This window comes from Dromiciops gliroides, chromosome 2 (genome assembly GCF_019393635.1).
Source record: "Dromiciops gliroides isolate mDroGli1 chromosome 2, mDroGli1.pri, whole genome shotgun sequence".
Classification (NCBI taxonomy): Eukaryota; Metazoa; Chordata; class Mammalia; order Microbiotheria; family Microbiotheriidae; genus Dromiciops; species Dromiciops gliroides.
The window spans coordinates 61860488-61887556 of NC_057862.1; the positions used below are offsets into that span (position 1 = coordinate 61860488).

General features: G+C 39.0%; 1 protein-coding gene across 1 annotated transcript in view; it reads left to right on the plus strand.

The window, feature by feature from the left end:
• Nucleotides 1-27069, plus strand: part of LOC122739671 (heparan-alpha-glucosaminide N-acetyltransferase-like) — a 383950-nt gene that overhangs the window by 226578 nt on the left and 130303 nt on the right. Inside the window, exons 8-10 of the mRNA XM_043981320.1 lie at nucleotides 14544-14620; nucleotides 15781-15811; nucleotides 26593-26753. Coding sequence (XP_043837255.1) covers nucleotides 14544-14620; nucleotides 15781-15811; nucleotides 26593-26753 — 269 coding nt within the window. The remainder of the gene's footprint in view (nucleotides 1-14543; nucleotides 14621-15780; nucleotides 15812-26592; nucleotides 26754-27069) is intronic.

Sequence of the window (27069 nt, forward strand, 5' to 3'; positions counted from 1 at the left end):
TCAGGCTAGCAAAATTTTATCTTGATATGTTGTCTGTCTGTCTCCTGGATCATCTTGTATGATTTCATGACTTGATACTTAACTCGGGGTTCATTAATCCATCAGTATATGTAAGATAACCCATGATGGAGTCTGTCAATTGCCAAAGTTCTCCTTCTGGGATCAAAAGGAATTTGTTTAATGACATCCCAGCACAAATTCATCTTAAAACCATATTGAAAGTCCATTTAAGAAGTAGCCCACCTAATCACAGAGGTGACTATTGCATTAGAGACCTGGAGCCCATAAATAGTGTTCACCACATTATGGTGACATAAATGTAACTCCTCTGACCTTAGTGACTTGGTGTGGGATTGAGAAGGCCATGTTTAAAGACTGAGTATTTAATTTCTGAGAACCTCCATTCAAAGGATGAGAAATGGAGAGTGGTTTGAAGGCTCATAGATATGGGTCATGATAAGAATTAGAGAAGATTATATAATAAAAGAATATTAGAGGCGGAAGAGACCTCAAAAAGCATCCAGTTCAACCTCTCCAGGTTTACAAATCAATAAAGAAAAGCCAAGAAGAGAAAAGCAACTAGTCACCAGGTACATGGTTCTTTAGTGACAGAGACAGAACTAAAACTCTGTTATCACAGGATTATAGAGTTTGAGTTATAGGGGACTTTAGAGGTGATTTTGTCCAATCCCCATCTTTTACAGATGAGGAATATAAGGTCTACAGTAGTCCCATATCTTAATCCAGCTGATACAGGTAATAAGTAACAAAGCTGGAATCTGAACCAAGGTTTTCTGACTCCAGGTCCAGAATTCTCTCCTGTGCAGTGTCCCCAGTTCTCAATTCAGTGCTTTATCCACTACACTATGAAGGGAAGGATGAATACGAATATGACAGGCAGAAGTTATAGTATGTGAGTTCAATTACATAGAATGGGGAATTTCTTAACATTTAGACTTGTCCAAACTTGGGCTGGGATACCTTGGGAAGAATGAGTTCCCCATTTCTAGAACTGTTCAAATAAAAGGTAGATGATCACTGTCGAGAATGTTGTAAAGGGATTTTGTGAGGGGAGCTTTACATCCCCAGTCCTTACTACACTGCCTGGAACATAGTAGGAACTTAACAAATGTTCATTGTTTTTGAAATATTAGGAGGATTGTCCCTATGAAAGATGAATTATACTTATTTCATTTAATTCCAGATGTCATGACTAGGACCAAGGAATATAACATATTTAAGAATATAACAAGGATTATAAGAATATAAGAAAGTAGAGTTCTGTTCAGTATAAGGAATAGGCATTCAAAAATGAAGCAACTATGTGGCATAGTGGATACAGAGTTGGACTGGGATCCAGGAACTCCTGAGTTCAGATGCCATGATATATACTAAATATATGACCCTGGACAAATCACTCAAACTCACTGAGCTTTCATATAAAATGGAGAGAATAATGCCTGTTACACCTTTTTCCTCTTTCCCAATCTTCTTTAATTTAATTTAAGCCAATTTATCCTTTGTACAGATTATTTGTATGTAGTTGTTTGCATGTTATTTTGACCATTAGATTTATGAGCTCCTTGACAGCAGGGACTTTTTTTTTTGCTTTTTACTCCCTTTATGTTCCTATGTATGCCTTTGTATCCATAGAACAGTTCCTAGCACATAGTAGACGCTTATTAAAGGCTGATTGACTGTATATCTCATAGAGTGCTTGTGAGAATCAAATTTGGTAGTATAAGTAAAGGGCTTTGAAACCTTCAAGTTCTGTGTAAACATTAATTAATGTAAGGGAAAACTTCCTAACAATCAGAGCCATCCAGCAATGAATGGATTGCCTTGTGAGGTAGTGAGCTCTCAGTTTCTCAAAACATTCAAATAGAGACTGAATGCCAGTTTCTTAGCGATAGAATGAAAGTGATTCATGAATTGACTGGGAAATTGGATTAGATGACCTCATTGTATCCTTCTAAAATTATTTGATTCTAAGACATCTGGTTCACTGCACTGCTATAGATGTTGCAGAAAGTGATGAAACCCACTCAGGTACTATATTTGGAGACTATATAAATGAAACCTCACTTCCTTGGAGTCAGGAAGATCTGAATTCTAATTTTTCTTCAGATACTAACAGCTTTACCTTGGGCAAGTCATTTAAACTCTCTAGACTTCAGTTTCCCCATCTGTAAAATCAGGAGTTAAACTCAATGATTTCTGAATGTCCCTTCCAGCTCTATATTTATGATCTTCAAAGCCCACCCCAGTAAGTTCTTTTAGCAATGAAACAGTAGACGACAAGCACGTATCTAGGAGATTGGCCTATCCCTATTAGTAGTCTGGCAATTGATAGCAAAATGAATCTTGAAGGCTTGTTGTGGTCTTGGGGACAAGAGAGACCTATGTTCTAGTCTAATCTATCACACAGTAGTTGTATGACCCTGTGTAAACTGTGTGACCTTTCAGAGCCTCAATTTCCTCATCTATAGAATGGGACGTATGATCCCTGCACCACCTGACCTCTTAGGTTTGTTATTAAGAAAAAAAGTTTTCTATCTTAAAGTGCACACTGTATAAACATGAGCTATTACTACTGTGATTGCCATGAACACATATTCTCATCCTGTCTGGGGCTGGCAATAAGGGAGCTGTCAGCAGTTTCAGGAGGTAAGCATCATCCAGAGGGACCACATCTGTTTTCTTGCTCTGTCTAACACCAGAACAGCAAGATGCGCAGGTGGGCACTTAACAAATTATCTAACAAGCTTTTATCAAGAGCTGACTATGAGCATGGCAATATTGTCATAATAATAGCTTAACAATAGCTAGTACTTATATTTAGCACTTTCAGGTTTGCAAAATGGTTTAAATATATTATCTCGTTTGAGTCTCACAATAGGTTCTGAATGACATTTTTGAATGAATAAATGAATAAATAGTAACCCTGTAAGGTAGGTTCTATTATTATCCCCATTTTACAGATGATGAAACTGAGAGAGAGGGGAAACCTCTATGCTGAGGTGGGTGGCATAGTGCTTAAAGTGCTAAACTTAGAGTCAGGAAGATCAGAGTTCAAATTCTACCTCACATACTTAATAGCTGTGTAATCCTGAGGAAATCTTTTAATCTCTGTCTACTTCAGTTTCCTTATCTGTAAAAATGGGGGTAATAATATCACCTAGGTCTTACAGTTTTTGTGAAGATATAATTAGATAATATTGGAAAGCACTTTGAAAACCTTAAAATGCTATAGTAATGTCAGCCATTATTATTATTATATAGTCATAGGAATATTCTAGGATGTTTTCTGAGGATGTAAAATTGAGAAATCACTCAATCAGCAAAGATTTATTAAGCACTTATTATGTGCCAGGCACTGGGATAAAAGCTGAAGATACAACAAGAGGCAAAAGAGAGTTCCTGCCATCAAGGAACTTACAGTCGAATACAAGAGACAACATACAAACAAGTATTTACAAAGCAAACTATATACAGGATAAACAGAGAAATCATTAAGAGAAGAAAAGCCCTGGAATGAAAAGCAGGGGAAGGCTTCCTGTAGAAGGTGGGACTTTAGTAGGAACTTAAAGGAAGTCAAAGAGGTCAGTAGTTGGAGATGAGGAGAGCATTCCAGGCATGGGAGACAGTCAGAGCAAATTCTTGGAGCCAAGAAATGAGAGTGTCTTATTCATAGAACAGCCAGAATGACAGTATCACTGGATGAGTGACTTTTTCACTTTCTAACATTTAAATCTATTCTAGTTAGCAACAGAGAGGGTGGTGATGGTCTGGTTTTTGTCCTACTGAAATTAGAACTGGAGGAGGTGGGATTACACTGAACCAGAAATAATTTTAGTTAGGTAGGATTCGATTCAATCCATCAAGTATTTACAGACTTCCTATTGCATAAGGGGTCCTGTGGCTAGGTACTATGAAGGATAATAAAGTAAGACAAGGCTTTCTGCCCGAAGGTGTTTATAGCCTAATAGGGGAGATGAGACACAAATAAGTCTAGTACAAATTGCACTTTTAAATATATGTGAAGAATGCTCTCAGAGTTTATGAGGGAAGCAGAAGGAACAAAGTCAGGGAGTAAAGGAGGAGGATAACCTAGGGAGCTGTTCAAAGTCTAAGAATAACCTACTTTGCCAAATGTCAGTTTTTAAACAACCACAACTCTCTGGATCATGGCCCTGCAAACAGAAATCAGTAAGACCTAAAAAAACTTGTCACAAAATCGGCTATCTGCTCTTACAGTCCATAACAGATTAGAAGAAGGAAATGAGAAAATTGGTATAGGAGGGCTGTCAGACAAAACCTACCAACTGCAGAAGAGTGCCCAGCTAGATTGTAAGCATATTGAGGACAGGTGCTGGTTTTTTTAATTCTCTATCTTTCTCAGAATGCTTTGAACAGGGCTAGGCATATAGAAGCTGCTCAGACAATATGTGTTGATTGATAGTGCAAGAGAACTTCAGGAAGCCTACTTTCCCTCTATTCTCAGATTGGGAAGCTGTGGACAGGATCCTTTATCCAGAAATAATTGGTGGAGAGGAGACCTTCATGAAATCAGTTCCATCTGGCAGTTTGGGAACTATTTTTCTTGCTATTTTAATTTTACTATTGTCACAGAACCTTAACAAGATTGATGTGGCTCTCTCTTCTTCATGTAGAAAAGCACAAGTCAGCAGCTCTGCTGCTCAGCCTCCAAATGTCTCCATTCCCTTAAAGATGGCTCCAGTAGCAAGAAGCCTGGTAAAAACTGAGAAGTGCTCCTTATCAGCAGTTGAAAAGTCAATACATCATTCCTAAATTCATGAGTACTGGAGCAAAATGATAATAAAACAGATATTTAGTGCTGATTTTATCTTTTTTGCATGTAATGTTGTACCCCACCTCCCTGGCAGATAATAGAGCCCTGAATCATAGTCTGAGATGTAAGTGGAGCCAAGCTGATTTATGAATGGTAACAAGATAAGAACTGATTTTCAAAGAGAGGCAACTGAAATGGCCACTGCCCAGGAAATCAAATAGAAAGGTCAAGACTCAGAAGCCAAATGAGAATAAAGCCTTCTCCAAGACAAAGATACCATGCTTTATTTCAGGAATTATAAAGTTTAATATATGGATTTCCTAGGGAAAAAAGGACTCAGTTCATTCTTATACTTGACCACCCAAAATAAGGGCAAAGAAGTTGGCAGGATGAGGAAAATGAAGATCTATGTTAGGGATCCAAGGTAGACACGAATAATGTCATATTCACATGATCATGACTGATACTTCTAGAAGCCATTTGCAAAACACTTTACATATACTATCTCACTTGATCTCTGTTAACAGCCCTGTGAGAGGGAAGGCCTAAAGATATCATTCTCATTTCACAGATAACAGAACTGAGGCTCAGGACAGTCAGTGTGATCTGTCCATGGTCCTATAACTAATAAACATTAAAGGCAGAATTTGAATAGCATACTGAGTTTTTTTCCCACTCCACAGTGAATGTTAGAGTTTAAAAGAATCTTAAATATTGTCTAAACCAAGGGTTCTTAAAATTTTTGTGTCATGCACTGCTTTGTCAGTCCAGTGGAACTAGAATCATGATTTTAAATGAATAGGATAAAATATAAAATTGGTGAGTCAACCAATTATGTTAAAATACAGTTAGTATGATAATTTTTAAAAAGTTCATGGACCCCCTGAAATCATTCCACTCACTCAGGTTAAGAACTCCTGATCTAGATAGACAGCCACCTTTATCTTAAAAGAGTAGACACCAAGGTCTAAAGGATTATTCAAGGTCACAAAACCTGTCTAATATCAAAGTTGGAACCTGGAGCCAGCTGTCCTGCCTCCAAAGCCAGAGTTCTTTCCATCGCTCTGTACTTCCTTTCCAAACTGTCAATTTTCTTCAATTATTCCTTGGACAACTTCCATTTTGCTTTCACCTTGTGGAATTTCATCTAGGCAAACATCATTTCAGATGATCTTTATGAAAGTTCCCATGCTTTCCAATTTGTTTGTTCCAAACCTGTAATCTCATCAATGTGGGAAACTCCTGGTGGGGAATCTATCTGCACCAATACAGATCAGCCACTCTCCTGTATCATGGCAGAGAGAGGAGCAATGAGTTTTTTCTTTCTTGACATGATGAATTAGGTTTTATAAGAGGCCTTCATTTCCATGTAAGTAGATAATCATGTCTAACCTCTATGTGTTGGGTCTCCTCTTGCCCTATACTTGTGTAGGGACAACCAAAAGACTCAGATGAGGCCAACAATAGCCTCCTACATTGGTCTCTATCCCCATCCATGAAATACCACAAACTGTCTCTACAACCAGTGGCTGACCAGTTGTAAGCCTGCCATGACTATGTATTTTCTGCATATTGCAGATACTTGTGGTATTTATAAATTAATGCTGTCCATATGCAAAAGTCGATGAACTCCATAGGTGCTGCTAAGCAGCTGGATGGCACAGTGAGTGGAGTGTTGGACCTAGAGTCAGAAAAAACTCAGTTCGAATCTGGCCTCAACTCTTACCAGCTATGTGTGACTCTGGGTGAGTCACTTAACCTTTATCTGCCTCAACTTTCTCAATTGTAAAATGAGTATAATACTGTCACCCACCTCCCAGTGTTATTGTGAGGACAAAATGAGATAATATTTACAAAGACCTTAGCATAGTTCCTGGAACATAGTAGGTGCTATATAAGCTTTTCCTTCCTGCCCTTTGCTGTGAGCCAAATAGTTCTTCTCCCTTGCCTTGGTTTGTAACTATAGACCAAATAAAGCCTTTTGTTGACTTGTATTCTAAATTTTAAATAGTAGGATTTTAATTTTTCTTTTTTGGTGGGGCTTGCCCAGGGTCTCACAGCTAGTAATTGTCAAGTGTCTGAGGCTGCATTTGAACTCAAGTTCTCCTGAATCCAGGGCTGGTGCTTTATCTACTGCAGCGTCACCTAGCTTCCCCCAAGGATTTCTTGTTATAACATCCATCACTTGGGGCTCCTAAGCAGTTAAGTATTTTTCTAAGGTAACACAGTCAATATGTGTCTATCTGGTATGGCACTCTGCCTCTGATCTTTTTACCGTTGAAAAATCAGCCTGACTCCATTTTACCTCCAAGATTAGTGCAAAATGTTCACTTTTCTGCAAGTATTGGTAGATAATGTATGTTGCTGGAAGAGGAAAGGCATTAGTACATGTACAACATATCAAACACAAAACAAAATCTATTTTTATGTATACTATAGGCCAGAGTTTACATGAGCTTTCCTTCTGAAAGTGCTTGTGTAATTATAGGATTTTTCCAACCACCTTTGCCCCTTACATCCTTTGCCCATTTCTTGGGGCTCTTTTTCAGATGATAATTGTGTTTGGGAGAAACTGTAGGACTCTGCCTGGCCTAATGGGTAAAGTGAAAATGCATATTAAAGGATTTTGGGGAGGGGTGCTAAGAACAGTGTGTTCTCCTTTGAAAAAGGAGCTCATCCTATCAAGATAGTTCCATTTCATGATCCATTTTTTGCCAATTTTAGAACATGGTTCTCTAGAAAGAGATGAGCTGTCCAGTCCAGAGAGAAGAGAGAAAAGAAAAGAGAGAAGGAAGGGAGAAAAAATAGCAATGTGTTGTTAACTTCACAAAGTCTAAATTTCTCCCTCCTTTCCTTCCTTCCTTCCTTCCTTCCTTCCTTCCTTCCTTCCTTCCTTCCTTCCTTCCTTCCTTCCTTCCTTCCTTCCTTCCTTCCTTCCTTCCTTCCTTCCTTCCTTCCTCCCTTCCTTCCTTCCTCCCTCCCTCCCTTCCTTCCTTCTTTTCTCCCTCCCTTCCTTTTTTCCTCCCTCCCTTCCTTTTTCCTTCCCTTCCTCCCTTACTTTTTCACTCCTTCCCTTCTTTTCTTCTGGATGATTTTAAAGTAACAGACCTTCACACGTTTGGCTAGAGTGGTCATTAGATGACAGATGATCCATTGCTAAGTCCATCCTTGAAGTCTTTTCAGCTTGGAAAGAGCTTCTAGAGTTTATACTTTACTGGCAGTCTTCAAGACGTTAGTTTTGCTTCCATCATCCCCACCCCTGCCTTTAACAGTGCACTAGGGTGGGTCTCTAGGGAAGATAATTTTCACCATGAAAAATATAATTACAGAAGCATCAGCACAGGAGAAGGTTGGGGGTGACTTCCCAGCTGAAGAGGAAATATAGCACCATGGACAGAATGCTGGATTTGGGCTTAGAGGACATGGGTTTGAGTCCCAGCTTTACTGGGTCACTCAAAGGAGTCTTTGGGAAAGTCAAAACTTCTATAGACTTTGATTTTATAAAGTGTAAATGAAGACAGTTTGAATAGGTCACCTCTGAGGTCCTTTCAGTTCTAAGTCTTGATGATAAGATCTCATTGATGTAGATATTCCCTCTATGTGTAAATCTCAATGCATCTGTACCTTCTCTTGGTTTGCATTTATTTATTTATTGTATGTTTATTCTATATTCTGCACATACATGTTGTTTCCATTTTTATGATCATCCTGTAGGGTTCTTGTCTGTTTTCTTCCATAGATCCTCCAAAGAGTCACAAGTAATATACCAGAACTCTTCCTTTATTATTAAACTGAGATACCAGTGAAATACTCATCTGTTATCCTTCCCTCTTGTTATATATGGCCAGCCTGCCTCATTTTTCTAGTTACACATTTACTTGCTAATATCCCAAATACATGAGATGCAATGTGGCTAGGTAGATAGAGAACTAGCCTCTGACTCAGAAGGACCTGGATTTAAGTCTTGCCTTTGAGACATACAGACAGTGTGGTCCTAGGCAAATGATTTAGCCCTTCAGTGCCTTAGGCAACTCTAAGACTAAATAAGATGCAAATCAGGTCTTGATTTACTTTGGCAGAGGCATTGAAAGAGGACCAAAAGACACAGGCATAGAAGGCTAGAAGATTGCTGGGGATGGGGATGAAGAAGCATATTTCCTTCCCCCAGGAGTCAGCTACCCACTCAAACTATCAGCTATTTCTGCCTACTGAAAGTACAAGTACTATCAGCACTGAAACTTTGGCATCCATGAACCAAGCCCAGTTTTACCACCTTTGTTGCAGCTCTGCCCAATGTCACTTCTTGAGTGTAGTTAAAACACCAGAAATATGCCACAAGCCTACCTGCACCTGCCAAACAGTGCCCTTTGGTCACTTGCAATTCTAATTTTTTTTTGGAGATTCTGATATCTCAAGATTCACAACCATCCTGCAATGCCAGGAGAATGTTTGTATTGAAAACATAAAATCTTTGCACTAGGGAACAGCTTGGGGTTGTTAAAAGTGGGTTCAATTTCCCCAAAACAATCTAACCTCCTTCTAGTTAAGTTATGAGCCCAATTCAACATCCATGTTCAGTGCCTCACTGGAACTGCTTGTCATAGTCTGGGAAATAGGCACTTTTCATCCATTTGGTCTTTCCTTATTGGATTGTTAGGCCAATCTCTTGAATAATCACAGATCTCATTAAAGAAGCCCTGTAATATTCAGTGTAATAGCCACTGATCATAATACCATCAGCAGACAAGGGCAGGTAGAGGACTTTGGCATCTGTAGATGAGCCCTGGAGTTGTAGAATAATAGAAAGATGGCACCTAGAGTGTCCTTGGAGAAGGTAAAAATTATTTAATAAAAATATGCATTTCCTTGTTATGCTCTTATTATCAGCTCCCTCTCTACTTTTTACCTCTTTTTCTTGTCCAGAACTCCCTTTGAAATCAGTTTCATTAAAAATACAGAAAAAAAAATATTTCACTGGTTTTAATAGAAAAAAATCTGGAAAATAAATTATTTAAGAATTATTATTTCCCCAGTAATGTTGAATTCATAGTCTCTGTCCCTTAGAACCCATAACCATATAGGACATAACTAGAGTTTAGCTGCTACCTATCACCATGCAGGGCTTTTTTGAGAAGTCTAGAGACTTGCATTCCTTTGTCCTTGTACCAGCCAGTGGGAGCCCTTAGTTCTTACTCTTAGCAGAGAATTGAAATGAATGGTATCCTTCTGACAGGGGCCAAAGACCAGACAAAAGCCCTATATAAATAAGGTGGCAGAATAGTTTGAGAGAATGAAGTCACATGGCCCATCTATTTAGAAGTGGCCCAGGGTACACAGTTTGGAAGAACTTGGGTGCTTTTCCATCACTGAAGGGAGCTGATGGCTGTTCTTCTGCATTAATCAATAACAAAGAGAGAGGAGAGACACTTCCTAGTCTGTCACTGCACTAAATGATGATTTTTTCCCCTCCACAAGCCAGCAAATTAATTAATGCCATCTATTTTCCTGATTCTGACCAAAGGTTGTCAGATTCCCTTAGCCCACTTATTGATCTGTAATATAACCTTCCATTTCCTGCACGGGCTATTATGTGAAATAAAATTCATAATGGTTGCTCTCCTGAGCAGCTGTGCACCTGTGCACTCAGCAGTGACTGGCAAGCTCCTCTTAGAAGGGCCAGGGGAGCCCTTGTTTAATTAGCATTCCCAAACCAGGACCCATATTGTTATTTACAATGGGCCTCCCTTGCCCCAAAGTAGCCTCCTCTCCTGTGTCTCAGTCCTAACACATATTATGGCTCTAAGTCCAGTAGAGTTGCATGCCTCCCACTGGCTGCTTCTCCTGCCCTGGGTGAGGGAGCATTTCTCTCTGAGCAATAATGAAGGGCAGGCTGTAAGGGAAAACTAATTAATCTTCTGCCTCCATTGAATTTATCTGATGCTAGAAGCAATACACCATGTGCTCCAAAGCAAATGAAAGCAGACCCAGAATTGATGCCTCTGTCCTCAACAACAAGGGCAAAATTATCAATTTCCGGCCCTGGGAGCTCTCACTGGTTTCTGTAAGCTCCAGTTCATTATAGGCCAGGCATTTTATTTATGCAAATGTGGACACACCAAGGTTATGCTTCTTTCCTAATCAAACCTATGCGGCTTAGGTAGCCAGGCCCAAATCCCCAACCATATCACAGGAAAAGGTGATACAAAAGATGTCAGCAGACTAGATCTATGGGGCAAGTCCAACAAGATGTCAAGGTTGTCTACTGGAGAGAATAGAGGATTTAGAGTGAGGGCACCTCTATTCAAATTCCAGCCCTGCTATGTAATAGCTGTGTGAGATTGGGCAAAGCACACAACCTTTTTAATGCTTAGTTTCCTAGTCTATAAAGTGAGGAAATTGGGAGATGACCTTTAAGATTGGTTAAGATCTATGATCTATGATATCATTGATTTAACGGAACATCATAGATATCACAGAAATTTAATGGAAGAGGGATTAAGGGGAAGAGAGATGATGAGGTACTCTAGATGCTCATGTTTGTACATGATATTGGACTAATTGCATCAAGGCCCAGAACATTGTGAAGCCTCTTCAATGAAATCCACAGTCACTTGAAAGAGTTTGGCCTGACAAACAGGAAACACCAAGTGGATGGAGAATCCTGATTGTTTAGAGTATGATATACAATTGGTATAACATCCTATAGGCTTATACATCAGTATGTGTATCTTAAACAGCTAGCAAAGATGGTCCCAAAGTTGAACAGGAGGAAGAGAGTTGCATTTGCATATATATTATAAAGGATCAAAGCTTCTTAACAGAAGTAGGTAGGTGGTACCATGGATAGTGCTACTCTTGAAGGCAAGATGACCTGAGTTCAAATTCTGCCTTATTCTTACTGGCTGTGTGACCCTGAGCAAGTCACTTAGCTTCCTTCAGCCTCAGTTTCTTCATCTGTAAAATGTTGTTGTGAGGATCAGATGAAGTAACATATATAAAACAAATTTTAAAGTGTGATATGAATACTAGCTATTGTTATTATTATTATTAACAACAGTAATATTCCAGTGGATCCTGAGCAATGGGTAGAGCAATGGACTTAGAATCAGAAAGACCTGAATTTATATCTGTCCTCAGACACTTACTAGCTGCATGACTCTGGAAAAGTCACTCTACCTCTGTCTTGTCTCAGTTTCCCCAAGTGTAAAACACTTACCTCCCCAGGGGTGTTTTGAGAAGATCAAATGAAATAATATTTGTAAGCACTTTGCACAATGTCTGACATGTAGTAAAGGCTTACTAAGTGTTTCTTTCCTTCTTTCCTCCCATCCTTGCTTGTTTGATTTCTTTCTTCCTGTGATAATATTTACCTGTGAATCAAAGAAAATCAAAGTCTCTGAAGAAATAAAGTTTTAGATAATCCAAAATGGCAATAGAAGAATACATAGTGGACACGAGTAGGTTATAACATATTGCCCACAGGGAATTGACTATGTTGAATGGACTTCAATCCAAAGGCTTATGGGAAGATATGGACCAGAGTCCCATAGACTGAGAAGGCATTGATGGGTTGCCATCTGTACCATTGGATGGAATACCTGACTTGATGAAATCACTTAACTTTCAACTAGAATAAATGGGTGGAAGTTATGAGGAGATAGATTTTAACTCAATATCATAAAGAACTTTGACATAATTTCATCTATGCACCAATGGAATAGGTGCTTTACCCACCATTGGAACTGCTCCAGAACAGATTGGATAGCCACTTCTTGGAATATTGAAGAGGGGGTTCATGTCTTAGTAGAGGATGACCCCATCCATTCTTGGCTGCCACCAGGTTCTGTGGTGGGTTGCTGCATCCAGAACAATCTGCATTTGCTACAAACTCTTGCTGATGTGGCTAGCTTTAAGTCAATTCACTTTCTGGAAAGTGACTTGGAGACTTCTTTCTGAAGCTGAGAACGAACTCAGTGACCATGCTTCAAAAGAGACAAAATCAGGGGAAAAGAACATATTAGATTCCCCAAGTCAAGGACAAGTAGGATTTTCATGAGCTTGATCACCTAAGAGTCTGACTCAGAGAAGAAAGAAGATGAATTCTAACCTGCCCAGAAATTACCATTGAATTACATGGTGAGATTGGCCTTAGTGTCTTATCTAATTGGTCTGAGGATAGTGACAAGGATTATTGGTCATCTGTTCTAAGTTACCACCCACATGTCCTGAGGATAATTGTCTTGGTCTCTTTCTCTCTTTTTGAAAAGAGAAGGAGATGTCCAATCCATATCTTTAGTGAGTAACCACCATGAACCAGCACCATGTTTAGAGAGGTCACTTAGTTCAGGAGGCAGTATTCACATAGAGAGTTAAGAAAGAGTTGAAAACAAACTCTAGTTACAAGATTTTGGAAGACCAAGTAGAGGCATCACTTGAATTCATGAGGCTTCAAGGAAGAGCTATACCTTGATTTAATTAGAATTGCTGTGCTTGGAGAGGAAGGTTGAAAATTTTCCAGAATGAGAGGTGAGAGACATATTTGGGAGGAAATGGCCAGTCCATTTGACCACCCAACCAATAATCACTCATCATGGAAAGCTCATTAACTAGTTTCATTGCTCATGGGTCAAACATATATGACTTGGAGTGTCCGGCAGCGGGATGAAGACTCCAAGGAGTCTGAGCTGGGCTTCTGACCCCGATCTTCATTTCCTCAGCTGCAATGTGAAGATTGTGATGCTGTTTATTTTTTCTTTTCTGGAAGCATGGATATGCTTTCTGGATAGTTCTAGAATGGTCCTAGCCATAAAATCTCAAACAGAGGGAAAGAAAACCAGTGTCCTACCTCTGACTGAGCCACCTAACTTTCCGCGAGATCATTTCCTCATCTATTTCAAACAAGGAAAGTTAGGCTTCACTGATGAAAAATCTCAAAAATAAGAGCTATTCAAATGTGGACTGGGCTGTCTCAGGGAGTAGTGGGTTCCCTTTCATTGGAGGGGAAATCAAAAGGGTCGGTGATTATCTGTTGGGTGTATTCTATTGGAGATTTTGGGAGGGGATGTAGCTTGGCCCAAAGATGACCACTGTGGTCTCTTACAGCTCTGATTCTTTATTTCTCTGATATCTGAAATTGAGAAGTTGGACCCAGGGGTTATTAACCTGGGGTGTGGGTACTTATTTTTAAAAAAATCTATTTTGATAACAGCGTTTCAATATAATTGATTTCCTTTGCTATCCTAAGTATTTTTTAACATTTAAAAAGATTATTCTAGAAGAGGTCAGTGGGCTTCACCAGGTACTGCCAAAGGGGTCCAGGACACATAAAAAGGTTAAGTACCACTGGGTACTAGAACACTAGCATAGCTGTTAAATGAGGTAGTTGGACTGGATTATATTTAAGGTGCTGTCCAGGTTTAAAATTCTGTTTATTTTTATATTAGAGGCAGTGTGGTAGAGTGGATAGAGATCTCGATGTGCTGTTAGGAAGATCCAGATTCATAATCCTGCTTCAGATACTTATTAGCTGTGTGAATATGAGCAAGTCAACACAATACTCTGGGCTTCTCTTTCCTCAGCCATAAAATAAGTGTGTGTGTGGGGGGGGCAGGGAGGGTAAGGGGGGCTTAAATCAATGACCTCTAAGATCCCTTCCAATTCTAAATCTATGCTCCTTTGGGTTCTGGAAACACCTACTACCAGTTTTCACACTGTTTTCTTGGTTCTGCAGCTTGTCACTGACACTGATGGTTTTTGTTAACTACGGTGGAGGTGGCTACTGGTTCTTTGAACACGCTCCATGGAATGGTATTGTATTGAAGCTCTTTCCCCTTAACTTTAGCCTCAGCCTTTTAAGCAAATCAGCAATGTAATTATTGATCTCCAAGAGAAAAGGAATTAATATGGCCTCCCATATCCTCTGTAGGTAGGAGTATTTAACAATGAACTCTGCTTAAACTTCATAAAAGCCTCTTCAGCAAATCAGCAGAAAAATATTGATCTTAAAATAAGTATGTGAATGCTAATTGTATTTGGGCTTTCCACTGGAGAACCATTAGATTATTTAGCCAGGGTTCTCTCTTTAATTTTATGGTCTTACTGTTGTCTACCCGGGCAGTTTTCTTTCTGTTTCAGCAAGGCCTGTAACTACCTGAATTTGCTGAGTTTTCCTTTTCCTAGAGTCCAGCATATTGACTGTGGAGAGAATTGGAGGGGCTTTTAAGATCATGTTACCCGAGTCCTTGCCCATGTTAAATCGTAATGGCACAGCCTCGCCAAGGGGATTTCTGTTAAGTGGATGAGGAAGACATACCTACCTGGCACCTGTACTTAGACTGGCTAATCAATCCATGGCCTTCTTGACAGTCTGCACTTTACTTACCAGCAAATTTCAGGCTCTGGAAATCCCAGGTGGCTGTCCAGGAGGTGGTGCTACTAGAAGTGGAGATGAACGTGGGGGTGGGATATTCTATTCCTTCCTGACGTCCTTCCTCCATGTGAACGTCAATCCATACCAGAAAACCAATAACACGGACTGTCTCATGTCTCTGTTGATATTGCTGGCACTCTGGGCATTGGTATTCCCTGGGGTTAGGATAATAGCCTGACTTCTCTCCTTTGTCTGCTTCTTAGAAAAAAGATAGGACTCCTCCAGGAAGGCCCATTCCCTTTCACAAAGCAATATGTTTTCATTAGCTAACGTTGTAATTCACAAACAAGTAATGCTTGAACACCTTTCCATCCCTGACCTAGTGAGCCTTGCCATTGGTCTTCTGCAGTTGACTCTGCAAAGTGAATGCTGTGCCAAGCCACGCAGAGCCTGACATTTAAGGATTGGTGGGGAGACTTTAAGGAGAAAAGAAATTCCCAATCTCCATCTTACCTCTATTTTCCTTTGGCCCTGATATAGTCCTCAAAATAGTCTACCCAAGTTGCCTCACTTTCCTTTCTCATTGTTTTCATTACAGGCCTTACAGTTGCTGACCTGGTCATGCCATGGTGAGTAAAACAGAGATTCTTGATCTGAGTTGGGGGATGCCTGGATAGGTCTGGTGTCACAAACAACTCCTCCTTGGCTCTACTTCCTTGGTTTGAAACATTTCCAAAGCAAAATCATACTCAGTGTGATCAATATTGGACTGAGATCCAAATGACCTGGGTTCTAGTCTTGATAATGTTACTAACCTGTGTGACCATAACCAAGTCCTTTGTTGTCTCTGGGCCTTATTTACCTCGTTTGCCAAAGGAGAGGGTAGGGATAGATGATCTCTAAGGTCTCATACAACCCTGCTATTGAGTCTGGAATCTGAAGCCTCTTTATTTCTACCTCCTAAAACCCCTAAGTTCCTTCTGAGGTGCAGCTTAGATGTCATCTCCTACAAGAATCCTTTCATGTGCCACCTCTGACAGAAGGTCCTTCCTGATGTCCCCAGCTGTTTCTCTTGAAATCACTTGGTATGACTTTGCATATCCTTTGTATTTATTTAAGGGTCAGTTTCATTTTCATCTTTGTACCTCCAGCACTTAGCACTGTGACCAGAAGATAGTAGACACTTAATAAGTGTTCACTGAATTAAATTGAATTGGCTTAATATTCTCTCATCATATGAAAAAATGGGTAATCCTTTCATCAATAATCTGCACAATAATAACAGCAAACATTAATTTGGCACTTGAAGGTTTGTGAAACACTTTACAAATATTATCTAATTTTACCCTCACAACAATTCTGGGAGGAAGGTGATATTATTATCCCTATTTTACAGATGAGGAAACTAAAGTTAAGTGACTTGTCCAAGGTCACTCAGCTTTTAAGTATCTAAGATTTAAGGGTCCTGACTCTGCTTGCAGAACTCTATCCATTGTGCCACCCAGATGACTCTGCATGAATAGATTATTTCCTTGGAGGATTATAGAATGTCAGAGCTAGAAGGTTCTCTGGGGATCATCTAGTCCAATTCCTTCATTAACAAGTGAAAAAATGGGATTGTTGCTCAGATTCACCATTTAAAGCATGCAAGGAACTGGTTTACCTCATTAGATTGTGAGTTCCTTGATAGCAAGGGCTATTCTTGACCTTCTCTGTATCCCCAGTGCTTTTCACAGTGCACAGCACATAACAAAAGCTTAATAAATGATTGATGACTTGACTTTAGAGATTCAGAATTGAGGGACAACTGAGGAACAAAGATATATTCATGACGTCCAGTGCAACCTGCTCACATGTAGCTCTGAGATCTCCCTTTAAAGTTTTTAAAAGCAGTGAGCTCATAGGAAATAGACAGTAGGCACATTTGGGGTAGAGTTTTTTTTTTTTAATGTAACATTCTTTAAAGATGCAGTACCTTTGACAAAGGTGAGTCTCTTAAGGAGATTTCTACACAGATAATGAAATCGACCAAGAAGAGAAGCTACCTCTCCTCTTTAGTGGGTTCATTGTTGTCCTTTGTTCTTGAAGAGGACCAAAATGATACCACTATGTTGGATACCACTGTGTGTCCAACTATGGCTGATCAGACCAATAGGAGCTTGGAATGTTCTACCATATGTTGGTCAGTGACTATTGGGGGTAGAGTCTCTAAATTTGTGCACCTCACATTTCTTCTGAGCTACTGAAATTCTGCTTTGTTCATAGAGCACAGCATCTTCTCTGATGAGGACATGACATGCTGGGTGGTCTTTTGCCAGCATCTCCTATGTCATTCAATCAATTCCAGAGTTCTTAGAGAGAAGTTGAGAATGTCCTTATATCACTTCTTCTGACCAAAATGTGATCACTTTCCTTGCACTACAGTATACGTGACACTGCTATTTAACAGCTATTGAATAATGATATTATGCTGGGTATGGTAGAGAATCAAGAATTTGTGTATGTAAATTACATGTACCTTCATTCATTATTGGGAGTGTATGTAGTAGGATGAGGCAGGATACTCTCCTGCTTTTCTTTAGCAGCAGCATGGGATGATGGAAAGAACATTGGACTTAGAGTCTGAAGACCTTGGTTTAACTTCTCTCAACCTCAATGTCATCTGTAAAATAGGGAGAATAATACCTGGAGTAAAAAAAAAAAACAACTGATATTTATATAGAGTTAGATCACAAGTTCATATCTACATGTGCATAGATAGGTGCTTATACATAAATATTTACATATTACACACAATATGTAAATATTTATGTATAAACACATGTGTACACATATGTGTGTGTGTGTATATATATATATATATATATATATATGCAGGTTAGAGGGGGAGGGAAGAGGGGAGAGAAAGAAACAGAGACAGAGACACACAGAGACAGAGAGAATAAGAGACTGGATGGATGATTTCATAAGGAGAGCAAATTCCCAAGCAGTGACCTTGGGCAAGTCACTTAAACTTGTTTGCCTCAGTTTCCTCATCTACAAAGTTATCCAGAGAAGGAAATGGCAAACCATTCCAGTATCTTTGCCACGAAAGCCCCAAATGGCGTCATGAGGAGTCAGACAGGAGTGATAAATGACCCAACAACAATAACAACAGCAACAACAACAACAACAACAACAACAACAACAACATTCTCTGCAACTTACCAACTTAGAGATTTGCTTCAAGTTCTGAGAGGTTGAATAACTTGTCCAGGGTCTCACAGCCAGTATGTTTTAGAGGCAGGAGACAAACATAAGTCTTCTTGACTTTGGGTTCTTTAGCTAATACTCTGCTGCCTTTCTGGCACAAAACAAGTGTACAAAACAAGTACACACTGGTTTGGGGGATCAACTAACAAGGCCATGCAGTTTCTTAGCAAAATGGTTCCATGAATAAATATCTTTATTCATTTAAATTGTTAGTTTAATTTAGCATCCAATATGACAGGCCAAAGGATAGAATAGTAGAGAGTTAGAGATACAGTCTGCCTCTTCATTTGACAAATTAGGAAACTAAGTCCCAGAATAGTGCTGGCTGGAAAGGATAGTGAGTATTTTAATATGGAAGGCAGGAGAAATGGTTCCTGGCTTTAAGCAGGGTATAATTTCTAACCTTAGTGATTAGAGACAGTAATGTGTAAGTCTGTCTAACTGATCACCAATGTCTATCCCAGAATCCTCAGCTTCCAGAGACATGGGTGAAGAATCAAGCACTCAATTGGACACTGTGGTTCCTTCTCAGTTCAGAAGGCAGGGGCAAATGAATGGAATGGATTGCCATGCTGTCAGGCCTCATAATCAGAGAACATTGGCAGCAGCATCCAGTAGGGAGAAACCATCTCAGTTCCCAATAGCTTTTCCCTTTGAATTAACACGATCTCATGTTTAGAGGGTAGTTTAGTTAATGCAGTTAGAGGGTATTTCAACCCTGAAAACAGAGCTGTTTATCACCAAATGATGGGCCCTGGGGCAGTAGAACTGCTCACTGAGGGCCAAATGAGATAAGTGTGTCTGGTGTTTGCCCAAAGTGGACATTAGGAAATACTCAGAGGCTGTTCTGATCTACAGATATTTTTCTGTCATGTGTATTCATCTAGACCAGTGGTTCCCAAGCTCCTGAGGAGTTATTGCAAGGGCCCATCTCATTAAATGGTTCAGAATAATAAATAAAAAAGCATTCCTCTCATAAACTCAATGAACAATATGTCTCCCACATACATAAAATGCTATTTTTCAAATGCATATATATACGCTCATTAGAAAAATACAAATTCACTTAAAAGCATTACTGCATTCCTTGTAGCACTTTATCATGATGTATTTTCTTGATCAATGGATATGCATGCAACTATTAATGCTGGGATCCATGGTATTTTTTATATTAAAAGAGAGTCATACTGGAATAAATTTGGAATCCCTGATTTAGGCAGAATAAAAAGAATAGTTGGTACTTATATAGGTCTCTGAGGTATGCAATGTGTTTTATATAAGGGGTAGCATTTGAACTGTACAACAATTCTGAGAAGCAGGTGTAAATATTAGCTTCATTTTACACATGAGAAAAGAGGGTTTCAAAGAGGTTAAATATACAGTCATGTAGCTAGGAAGTAAATGAAATAGGATTCATACCCAAGTCTTCCCTATTTCAATTCCCTTACTCTATCTGCAGAATAAATCAGCACTGCTAAGACCCACTGCTAAGTTCATAGGCAGAAAAATTCTAAGGAATATAAGGAGAATGCCGTGGTCCTTTGATCAGCAAGTCCCAGAAGAAAAGGTCCCTAGGGTTGGTAGTACCCATAATAGTCCTTCTAAATGGAAGATGCAGAACTAGAGGGAGAAGCCAGACAGATGTTTCAATTCTGAGTTTAGGACATCTGCCAGAAGTCACCAGGGGCAAGGTGTGGACAAGACAGGCTCAGGTACTTGGAAATCCAGCCCAGGAAGCACCAATTTAATTTCGATGCTGAGCTAAAAGTGGTAACACGGTAAATGCAACATGGCAGCCCTCTTAGGCTGCATTCAGAGAGGTATCATGTCCAGAATGCAGAGGTGGTAGTCCCATTGGATGCTGCCTGGTCACATCATATCTGGAGTGTTGTGTTCAGGTCTGGGAACCCAATTTTGGGAAGAAAATATAGGCATAGATTAATATGTAGCCTAAATTTTGGAAGAGAGAAAGAGGGAGGTATGTTTCATTGGAAGTCCTCTGAAGTTAAGAATGGTTATTGCATTGACCAGACTCCTGATGGGTCCTGGCTTTGTTTTCCTTTGCCTTGTGGCTGTCACCATGGTCTTTGTTCTCTTGTTTCCTCTTATTATGGCCTATATCAGTTTGTACAGCTTTGCCCGTTTTTTTTCTGAATTTTTCATATTAATATTCATAGTTTCTTATGGGATAGTAATATTCCATTACATTCATATGTCACAGTTTGTCTAGTCATTGCCCAACTGATGAAAAGTATGTTTCCGTTTTCCCCCCCACTAAATGTGATGCTATAAATATATTTGTATCTATGGACTTTTATTTCTGTCTGATTTCCTTGGGGTTGTATATCCAGTCATGGTATCTCTGGGGTAAAGAATATTTATAATTTAATGAACTTTCTAGTATTATTCCAAATTGTTTTATAGAGTGGTTGGACCAATTCATAACTCCATCAACAATATATTTTTGCAAGGCATGTATTTTTTCTAAGGCCATTTTGAATACTGGTTACACTCAACAACTCAGAAGTATGGGACAGAAGCTTCAAGCTGACTCATCCCTGTGATGACAGAGACCTGGCCAGGCCTTAGTGCCATTGCCCAAGATGAGAAGTTCCTGGATCCCAGGGGTAAAAAGACAGTGCAATCTGGGCTCCACCTTTCAGCTTGAAACCCCTTGCGAAATTTGGCCTTTTGCCTGCCTCCCACCACACAGATGTTCTTGATAACCCCCTGAGGATGCAGAAGCATGTGAAAGGATGTCTTCAAGATGCAGATGGGAAAACCACCAGTCAGGGAGGTGGGAATTAGAGGGAGAGGAGGGGCAGCAGCAAGCAAAGCAAGAAAAAGTATTTAAAAACACAACACAACAAAACAAATATGCCAAATATGCCGACCTGTCATCCTTTCCCTTAATGGGCACTTACAAACGTGCAACTTGCAGAAGCTGTTGCTCCCCATTGTGACTGTGGTTATAAAACAAACAGCACGGTCGATAATATGATCTAATCTGATTGAAGAGGTCACTAAGAAAATTATTACCCACTTTACAACCCATTAACATCAAGACATAGATTTCAGGAGGGTACAAGATAGATTAAAATTTGCTTACTTAAAGTAAGGAGGTTGAAATAAACTATCCTCTAAAGGATAACCTTTAAGGGAGAGAGAAGAGACAGACAGACAGACAAAGACAGAGACAGAAAGAAAAAGACAGAAACAAAGGAAGATGGAAATAAAAGAAAGTAAAAATGATGGGTAGGTGGAGGGGGGAGCAAATGGAATAATTGGCTGAGTCTGATTCTTACATTGATGAAACCTCAGAATTAGGGGTGGGACACATCTCCAAAGCCATCTGGTTCCAACCATACTGGAATAAGGATCACTTCTATAACCTCTTTGATAAGTAGTCATCTAGCCTCTGTTCAAAGACCCCAGGGAGATGACACCAACCACCTCTGGAGGCAGTCCATGCCACTTTTTTAATAGCTCTGATTGCTGAGATATTTTTCCTTAAATTGAAGTGAAATTCACTTTTCTGCAACTTCTTCCCATTGCAACTAGTTCTGCCTTTTGGGACAAAAAGAATCAGTGTAATCCCTCTTTCACATGATAATGCTTAAAATGATTGTAGACGGCAGCTAGGTGGTGCAGTGGATAAAGCACCAGCCTTGGATTCAGGAGGACCTGAGTTCAAATTCGACCTCAGATACTTGACATTTACTAGCTATGTGACCCTGGGCAAGTCACTTAACCCTCATTGCCCCACACCAAAAAATGATTGTAGAAAGTTATAATATCTCCTTCCCCTAGCCAAGTCATCTATTTTCCAGGCTAAAGATTTCCAATTCTCACAATTAATTTTCATATGTCAAAGTCTTCTCACCATTCTAGTTGCCTTCCTTGATAGTACTTAAGCCCTAACTTGGTGCCACAAACTGAATGGAGTACTCAAGATGTGGTCTGAAAAGAGTAGAATATGGTGTCCTATACCTTAGTTGGGACACTGTGCCACTCTTTATATAGCCTAAGATCAAATTAGCTTTTTGGATTGTCATATCAGTGTTTGACTCATTAAACTTGTCCTCTGTTTAAAACTCCAGATTTCTCACAGCTTCTGTTTTGTGTTAGCAATACCTATTCTATTTTGTTGTGTTTTTTTTTTTTTTAGTATGAGACTTACATTTCATAGTAGAGGGAATACTGGACTTGGAGTTAGGAAATCGTACCTGTAATTCTTATTAGTTAGTGATCCAGCCATTTTGGAGAGGAATTTGGAACCATGCCCAAAGAACTATAGAATTATGCATACCTTTTGATCCAACAATACGACTACTAGGTCTGTATCTCAAAGAGATAAAAAGGAAGGCAGAGTGACCTATCTGTACAAAAAAAATTTTGTAGTGGCAAAGAATTAGAAATGAGGGGATGCCCTTCAATCAGAGAATGGCTGAACAAGTTGTAGTATGTGATTGTAATGGGATATTACTGTTCTATAAGAAATGATGAGCAGACAAATATCAGCAAAACCTGGAAAGACTTATATGTACTGATGCAAAGTGAATTTAGAAGAGTTAGGAAAGCATAGTATACAGTAACAGCAATATTTTATGATGATCAACTATTCTCAGCAATACAATAATCCAACACAATTCCAAAGGACTCGTGATGAAAAATGCTATCCACCTCCAGAGAAAGAATAGAGTCTGGAAAAAAATAGAGTGAAAGTAGATTGAAGAATATTATTTTTCACTTTCTGTGTCTTTTTCATGTTTTTTCCCCTTTGGGTCTATATGATCTTTCACCACATGATTAATATGATAATATGCTTTTCATGATTGAATAAGTGTAACCTATATCAAATTGCTTAGGGGTGGTGAGGGAGGGAAAGAGAAAATTTGGAATTCAAAATTTTATATAGAATGAATGTTAAAAATAGTCTTTACATGTAACTGGAGAGAAAATAAAATATTATTTTTAAATAAATGCTTAGTAATTAAGTGATCATGAGAGCGTCACTACATTTCATTAAGCCTCAGTTTCTTCATCTGTAAAATGGTTATGATATCTATAGCACCTACCTCCCAAAATAGTTATTTCAAATGAAATAATATATAAAGGTTTCTTTAGAAACCTTGAAGTGCTATATAAATTTGAGTTATTATTATTGTTAACTTTGATCTATTGTTTTAAACTGTTTAGATTCTTTTTGGGGGGAGAAGTAGAATTCTGACTGTCTCTTCCAGTTTTTTTTTTTTTTTTATCCACAAAGCTGGTTAGTATACCATGTATACCTTGACAAATGTTGTACAGTACAGGGCAAAGGTTATATTCCTGGGGCACTCCACTGGAGACCTCTTTTCAAAATAACATTCATATATTAATGATGATTCTGCCATTCAATTAGTTCTGAATTTACCTAATTATACTATAATCAAAGCAATATTTTCCCACCTTGTCCATAAGGATGGCAATGAAAGATTTTGTCAGATGTTTTGTTAAATAAAATATAAACAAACTATGTCTATTGTATCCTCTACAACTACCAGTCTAATAAATCAGTCCAAATGCAGTGGTTTCTTTTTTTCTTTCTTTCTTTTTTTTTTTTTTTAGTGGTTTCTTAATGAAGCCACACTGGCCCTTAGTGATCACCACTTCCCTTTCTAACTTCTTAGAAACTATCCTTTAATAACAAATTTTAGGATTTCATAAAGAATCAAATTCAGGCTGAGTACTGATATTATCTGTTATCTGCATGTTTTTCAAAATTGGGACAAAAATTATCCATCTTTTCTGAATTACTTTTTCTATTCTCCAAGGGGTTCCAAAAGTTGCTGACCACTGCTCAGTAATCACATTCCTGGGAACCCAGGGATGTAGCTTGCCCATGCATGGTAACTCAAACTCATCTCAAGTCAGTCAAGTGCTGGCAAATGTTTTGGGGGATGGGGACAGTGTACTCACAAGACACCTTTAAGCTTAATATGTACAATTAACATTTTCTCCATACTTTTCTTAAGTCTACACAACCAACAAAGCAATAAACCAAGTCCTAACTTGTAGCATTTGCTAATAATTTCCATGGTGTAAATGCTCACACTGAAAAAAGTTATTTATTTATTTGTTTGTTTGTTTGTTTTTTGTGGGGCAATGAGGGTTAAGTGACTTGCCCAGGGTCACACAGCTAGAAAGTGTCACACTGAAAATTTGGCAATCAGCTCTTAAGAGGCAATTTGAGCTCACTCCAGTATATTCCTACATCAAGGGCAGCTGATTGTTCTCTCACCATTATCCTTTGCATTTTTAATTTTAATTTCCTATTAATCATGTTTGTTCTCTCCTTGCTAACCTGCAGATAATTTTCCTAGGTTGAACAATAAAAGAATAATAGGTAGTTTTACCTTCTCTCCATCATACATTATAATTGTCCCATCCACCCCGAGTCGTGGGATTTATCCCTTCCTTGATCTTCCTCTTTCTTTAAATGTAAATAAAAAGCTCGTTTTGGTAGCCTTAGCATATATCAGTAGCCACAGATTATATAGAATTTTAGCAGTCCCACAACATTCTTATAGGTTCCTACTGCTCTTTTGTATTCATCTTTTATTTTTTGCCCTTCCTTCTTATACACATATATTTAAAATCCAAGTTAGTTGTTGAGTTCCCTATGCATCCACAATGATTTCTTTCAATACCTCCTCCTTTTTTCCTTATGAAAAAATATTTTTTGTTTTAATCTTCAGAATTTCATCTTTGGGACTCTCACGTGTAGCCTAGCTTCCTCTGTAGAATATTAGGTTATGGTATCTTATCTTTCCTTTATTTGAATTCACTTTGAATGCTGTGTGTCAATACATGCTAACGCCTAAAATCTCAATTCTCTGTCTTGAAAACCTGCTATTATGGACAATATCTGTTCATATCCCTGCCATTAACGTGCTATGAGACTTCAGGCAAAACCACTTAGCCTCTATATTAGGGGATAAACTGGAGGCGTTTTGCTTGGAGAGAAGGAGTGTGTGTGTGTGCGTGTGTGTGAGTGCGCGCGCCAGATTTGTTGTCTTTAAAATCTCATAGTAGAAGGATTAAGTTTGTTTTGATTGGTTCCAAGGACCAGAGCTTGGAACAATAGAAGCTCCAGAGAAGCAGATTTAGGCTCAAAGTAAGGGAAAAGTTCCTAATTATCAGAATGGTACAAAAGTGGGATGGATCGCCTCAGGAGATAGTGAATTCCTTCATCTGGAAAATGAAGAAATGAATAAAAAAGCATTTCTTGAGCATTTTCTGTGTGAAAAACACAATGCTTGGGACTGGATTATCTTTAAAGGTCCCTTCTAGCTCTACTATTCTGATAGTGTGGTTTTGTTTCCAGTTTAGGAAGATGGAGAAAAAAAAGAAGTGAGAAAATAGGGAAGCATCTTGGAGAGAGGAGTGGGGGGGAACTAAAAAAAAACTAAAAAAACCCCCAATTATCACTAGGTAAGTGAAAAAAACTATGCCCCTTGCAAGTCTGTGCTTGGAGGTTCTGAAAGGGTTAACATAACTTCCCTTAGGAGAGTTGAGTTGGCCCATTAGTTGATGCTAGAATGTCTGAGATTTTCTCACCCTTCCTCCTACAAGGTTGGCTGATAAAATGCCTAAGGGCTGGTTCCATCCAAGCATTGTAATGAAGTAAAGGCAAAACTCAAAGAGTTTGTATGAGTCTCAGGATCCCAGAAACTCAGAATAACAAAACTTAAAATTATAGGGCATCTTAAAATATAGAATCTTTGAGGAAGAGAATCTGAGAATGTAAGATCAGGTGGGAGTCTTAGAGCTCATCATCTGACCTTATTTTAAAAGATGAGAAATTTCAGGCTTTTATGGGCTGAATGACTTGCCCAAGGTCACACAACTAGTAAGTGTTAGAGCTAAGACTAGGACTCAGGTCCCCCAACTCTTTGTCTGGTGTTCTTTCCACTGAAATGATAGGAAATGTTATTTGAGAGCAGGTATACTCTCTCAATGTTCTCTCTAAGGAACATTGAGTGCTATGGGGTAGTATTTTATCCTTCCACATATTCTCCTTGGCTAGGAAATAGAAGGCTGTTGGCTTTTGTGATCTATAAGTACGCCCTGATAAATAAAACTGTACCCTGACAGGTGTCTCTCCCAATCCCAGGTTTGTCTTCATCCTTGGCACTTCGGTGGCTCTTGCATTTCATATCATGTGGAGGAAAGGAGTGAAGAATGTGCAGCTCTTCCGTAAGGTAGCCTGGAGAACTGGTGTCCTAATTGCCATTGGAGTCCTTTTTCTCAACTATGGACCAGCAGATGGACCCTGTAAGTACTGCCCTTAAGCAATACTTTTAGCATTTAGTCATACTCTTTCTGGTCTATGTCTTTATTCGTGCTGTCTCCTGTACTTGGGAAGACCTGATCCCCATATTTCTTCCCATTTTTAGATTCTGCCTTTCATTTCAGACTCTGATCATATAAAACTCCCTTCCATGAAACTTTTTTTGTTCCCTCTTTCCAGAAATGACATCTTCTTCCTCAGAACTATCATGCTGTTTTGTTTATATCTCTCTTACACATAGGATAGGGGAGATTTGCCTAAATAGCGGTTTCTATGAAAACAGTAAGGTGGGTCTAATGG